The 5,498-nt window shown below is 48.7% G+C and overlaps 1 protein-coding gene across 1 annotated transcript in view; it reads right to left on the bottom strand.

The window, feature by feature from the left end:
* Nucleotides 1-332: 332 nt before the first annotated feature.
* Nucleotides 333-5,498, bottom strand: part of LOC107120127 (serpin B3-like) — a 26,661-nt gene continuing 21,495 nt past the window's right edge. The window contains exons 7-8 of the mRNA XM_015422774.1: nucleotides 2,784-2,939; nucleotides 333-1,145 (exon numbers count right to left, since the gene is read on the bottom strand). Of these exons, the coding sequence (XP_015278260.1) occupies nucleotides 747-1,145; nucleotides 2,784-2,939 (555 nt within the window). The 3' untranslated portion in view covers nucleotides 333-746. The remainder of the gene's footprint in view (nucleotides 1,146-2,783; nucleotides 2,940-5,498) is intronic.

Genomic DNA, 5,498 nt, shown 5'->3' on the forward strand with positions numbered 1-5,498 from the left:
GAGCAATGGATGAGCCTCACCCTGAGAAAACCACTTTCGTGATCGTGGTGTCTCCCCTGCCAGGTAAGTAGATATATCCATGTGTCTGGATGGTATCTATGGCTGATTTCGCACTAGAGCTGCCTCAATGTTGCGCCGCCGTTTGGCCTGATACTATTGGTCAATTTCACACCCAAAGCTGCGGGGCTGCATTTTGACCCGCGGCTTCGCCTGATTTTCCCTGCAGTTTCGTGATCCTGTTTTTTGAGGATCACGAAACTGCGGAGGAAATCGGGCGAAGCTGCGGGTCAAATGCAGCCCCATGCCTTCAGGTGTGAAATTGATCAATAGTATCAGGGCAAATGGCAGCGCTACATCGAAGCAGCTCTAGTGCGAAATCAGCCTATGATTTTTTGGGGGATGCCAGGAGATGAGTGCTGAAAAATCCGGGAAATATTCGGCAGTAACCGGGAATGTCAGGAGCCAGTGTTTTAAGGCTCCCGGGTCTGCTTTTTCTTCATTTTAAAGGTGTGCCTGTGTCTTCCAAGGGTATTGGCTCGCCACATGGGCTTGGCTTTCATTCTGTCCTCTGAAACTGGCTTTGTCTGTCTTGCAATATTGTATTCTTTTTTGAGAGCTGGTTTGTGGCAGGTTTGTCATTCGTGGAGGATTCACGGGTTCGCCATTGCCTTTGGGGGAAGGGCGGGGGACAACACTATAACATCCTAGGTTTATGACTGAGCTGTGAAGAGAATGTGTTCTATCATTTAAGGGTCGCGAACTGTTCCCACAAAGAGTATGCTCTGGGTTTTGTTGTGTCTTATGCAGAAAAGGAATGGCCGATCAGCTCTAAATCCTGGCCTTGCTGAAGTAGTCTCTATTGTGGCACCCGTGGCCGCTGCAGCCTCCGTACCTTCTTCATTGACTTCTACATAAGCTTTATGAACTACGGCACTAACAAAAAGATCCCGTCTTTCAGACATGCCAGTTAAATCAGCTTTTTCTCTAGAAAAAACATCTTTCATTCCTAAAGCTTGCAAAGGGGCGGGGAGTAGGTAGTTTTCTTCGAGCTTGAATTTCGGTAGGCAAACATCCAGCTTTTCCTTCTTCATGTTCGACTGACAGCTCCATTCTTTAAATTTTGTATAGGTGAGCTCCTCCTGAAGCTGTCCAAGAAAAACAGACAATGCAACATATGATGAATGTAAGTGAAACATAAACTGTAGGAAAGGGGGAGAGCACTCAGTTTTCTGGCAGAAGCAGTCCAAACATTTTACCATGTTAGAAAGCCATTTGCAGTAAAGCTTTTGCAAGAAGAAGAAGAGATTGGATTTATACCCTGCCCTTCACTACCCAAAGGAGTCTCAGAGTGGCTTACGAACTCCTTTCCCTTCCCCTCCCCACAACAGACACCCTGTGAGGCGGGTGGGGCTGAGAGAACTCTGACACAAACTGCTCTTTTTCAAGGACAGCTGTGACTGACCCAAGGTCACACCAGCAGGTGCAAGTGGAGGAGTGGGGAATCAAACCCAGTTCTCCCAGACTAGAGTCTACACACTTAACCACTACACCAAACTGGCTCTCAAACTGGCATTGAAAAAATGCTTTGATAGATTACTGAACTGGATTGTCAAAACAAGTTGGTTTTTGTAAAGGCGTTGCTTTCTACAGGTCCTTCCCGCATTTGCCTGCCACTCCGGATTTTCTCAGTGTTGGAGCTGAGGCAAAACAGCATCCAAATAACCCAGGGCAACAGCAAGCTGAAACCGGGCTGACCACTGAAGGGAGGTAATTTAATGCAGAATGGCGGGAAAACCCAGAATAAAAAGAAGGCTGAACTCGATTTTAGTGCACGATGGGGGAAAAGCTGGTTTAAAAAGAAGGTTGAATTTGATTTTAGTACAGAATTGCTTGGAGGACAGCATGGAGAACATGGATTAAAAGGAGAGTGTGGAAAGGGTCACAGTTCTGTCCCACTGCAAATGCTGAATAATCACTCCCCACTAACAGGTGAATGGCTGAGGAAGGGAGAATCCTGAAGCGGTGCACTGGGTGCGCCATTCATTTGCTCTGAGGTCCTTTACAGGGGTCATTTCGTAAAAAAGAGGTGCAGGAGCTCATTAGCATAACTTATTTGCATATGCCACACCCCCTGACATCACCGGAAGTGTGTCAGAAGGCAACACCCACCACTCAGGCTCCACTGGACTGTTTTGGATTGCTAGCTATTGGAGCAGGGGGAACATGCAGATCTGCCCTCACAGAGGAGGGAGAGCTTGTACCTGAATAAAACATGGTCTTAAAGGTGCCACTGGACTGTTTTGGAGCAGGGGAGTGGGGTGGCTCTACAGCTTACCTGGCTGTTTCTTGCTCTGACTGAGGGCTGCTGGGAGCAGGGGGTGGGGCTGGTTGCATGTGCCCACCCTCTGGGCTCCTTACTGCCGGAGCTCCGCTCCTGTGCGCTCCTGCAGGAAATGACCCCTGGTCCTTTATCTTTGTTTTGTGGGGCCCACTGAGAAGCCCAAGTCCCTGAACAGTGTGGTATGTATCTCAATTATTGAAAGATTGAAGCAAAGTTAACATTAGAATTTAAAAATCAAATTGACCTCAGGAAGCAACTTGAGAACTGAGCCAAGGACTCAAAGAAATCCATGGTTCTACAAGATTGTTTCAAAAATATTGAAATAGATGGCTGAATTTTAACATAATTTTTCTGATGGATCAGTTTATCAGAAACATAAGTCTAGTGCTATTGCAGGGGGGGGGGGGGGATCAGCATTCGCTCAGACATCAAACCACATTACCTGGTCCAGACCTTCTTTGCCATGTGGTAGCAAAATGATCATACTAAGATCACCCTGATCATAGGGAAGTTCGAGCACTTGAATTGGGGGAGTTTGTATTTCAGCCCAGTGAAAAACATCTTTTTGACACATCATCTGCACATTTTTGCTCTGACTCTGAAATAAATAAAAGAATAGCAGTGTAATAAAACAACAGCGATGTAACAGAAGCCACGAGCAACCGGTCCATTGTGATCATTTCGTCCTCTAAGTAAGACTCTAAACTAGAGCCACGAAGCTGGCCAGTCTTCTTCAATGCCTGCAAAGCTCTTTTTCTGTCTTGCTTACACCAAATTGTTGATTTTAAAATGGCCCAAATTTGATTAAGAGCCCATGGGTCTGGAGTCCTACATGAGCAGTGAGCTGCCCCCCCCACACAAATTGTGTCCCCCCCCACCAAAATTGGGCACCCACAGATGCCTCAAGTGGAGCAGTGTGTGTGGCATGCTGGTGGAGACCTTCACATCCTTTCTTCCTTCTTCCTTCAGGGGGTGGGGCAAGGTGAGCTGGATGCAAGGGGAGGCGGGCTGGGTGAGCACAGCAGCAGCTTGGCATGCAGGGACTCTGCTTGCCAGGAGGCCCGTGTTCCCAGTGGCAGGGGAAGGTCCTGGCTGCCCACCACTTGGTTGTAGCAGTGGCATGGCAGCCATCACCCCAGGGCCTGGGCAGACGGCCCTAGCTGCCTGCCATCAACCTGCAGGAGAAGCAGCGGTGTGTCACAGGGCTGCTGTTTGCTGTAGTATGGCAGCTATTGCTTTAGATCCAGGGCTATTTTTGGGCAGGAACACACAGGAACGGAGTTCCGTCTGGCTCCCAAGTTGGCCACGCCCAGCAGGAACTCATTAGCATAATAGGCCACACCCAACAGCAGAAACTCATCAGGATTGGCTACATTAGGGGTGTGTGCCCCAACATGCAAAGACGTTCCTGCTACAAAAAAAGCCCTGGGTTTTGACAACAAACAAAGTAAACAGAATAAGAAGGGAAAGGTGGGTGTGGCTGGATGACCACACTTCTGGTAACATGGGGGTGCGGCCTAATGGGCTAATGAGCTGTGCTGTCAGGGGTGTGGCCTAATATGCTAATGAGTCCCTGCTGTTGGGTGTGGCCTATTATGCTAATGAGTTCCTGCTGGGCTTTTTCTACAAAAAGAGCCCTATTTAGATCCATAAGAACATAAGAGAAGCCCTGTTGGATCAGGCCAATGGCTAGGGTTGCCAAGTTCTACCTCGCTGTTGGCAGGGGGGTGCTCCTGATTCTACCTGTAGTTCTTCTGGTGTACATGCTTTGTGCGCACACTGTGATGACATCACCCGGAAGTGGCATAATTTCGTTTCTTACATTGGGGGGTGACACTCTTGGGCAGACCTCTATGGATTTTGGGCATCAGAACCATAGAGTTTTTCCCAAAACCTAGAGCGTTGCCACCAACATCAGAAATGTAATGACTTCACTCCCGGGTAATATCACTGTGCCACTGCCACCAGTAGGGGGCTACTTGGAGGGTAGGGCTTCCCCTGCTGGCCAGCTGGGCCATGGCAGATTGGGGGCCCTGAAATCAGGGAATCCCCTGGCCCCAATGGAGGAATGGTAACCCTACCAATGGCCCATCCAGTCCAACAATCTGTGTCACACAGTGGCCAAATCCCAGGTGCCATAAGGAGGTCTACCAGTGGGGCCACCACTCCAGAAGCCTTCCCAAGGTTGCCTCCAAGCACCAATAATGCAGAGCATCACTGCCACAGACATTGTGTCCCCTCTATCCCTTGTAGCTAATAGCCACTTATGGGCCTCTGCTCCATGTTTCTCCAATCCCCTCTTGAAGCTGTCCATGCTTGTTGCCACCACCACTTTCTGCAGCAGTGAATTCCACATCATTAACATGTGGCCACTTGACACCCACTTGACACCTGGCTGCAGTAGCAGCAGCAGCAGCATAGCACCCAGGCCTGCTACCACACCACCAGTGCTCCACGGTGGGGGGGTTGACATCTTGGTGGCTCTCCATATCTGGGAGAGACTGGTGCTCTAGGCAGTGGTCTAGGTCCACCTAGTGGCTGAGCCACCTCCACCCATTCCCCCACCTTCCCCCCCAAGAGTCAAGGCTTCTTCCAGTTTAAAGAGTTGTGATATTATTAAGGAATAGGGACCTTCCTCTGTCCCTGTGACACCTTCTGGGGAGAAATTTTGCATTCCTCAGAGCCAAGAATATACCAAATTGACAGAGAGAAAATGTATAGAGTCAGCGAGTCACAGAGTTCATGATTGTACATCCCAAGGCTCCACCATATCAACAGCTTATGCAAGTGTGGGCTGTGGTGATAATACTTTAAGCACAAGATAGTACCTGAAAACACATTATTCCCCAGCAACTTTATAGCTCAGTAGGGTCCTGATCAATGGTGTAGGGACACATGCTTGCTGCCCTGAATACTGAATTCTAATTCTTCTGTATGATTTCCGTCAAGGCTCTTTTTGTAGAAAAAGCCCAGCAGGAACTCATTAGCATAATAAGCCACACCCAACAGCAGAAACGCATTAGCATATTAGGCCACACCCCTGACAGCACAGCTCATTAGCACATTAGGCCGCACCCCCATGTTACCAGAAGTGTGGTCATCCAGCCACACCCACCTTTTGCTTCTTATTCTGTTTACCTTGTTTGTTGTCAAAACC

Source organism: Gekko japonicus, unplaced genomic scaffold (genome assembly GCF_001447785.1).
Source record: "Gekko japonicus isolate JY-2015 unplaced genomic scaffold, Gekko_japonicus_V1.1 scaffold3454, whole genome shotgun sequence".
Taxonomy (NCBI): Eukaryota; Metazoa; Chordata; class Lepidosauria; order Squamata; family Gekkonidae; genus Gekko; species Gekko japonicus.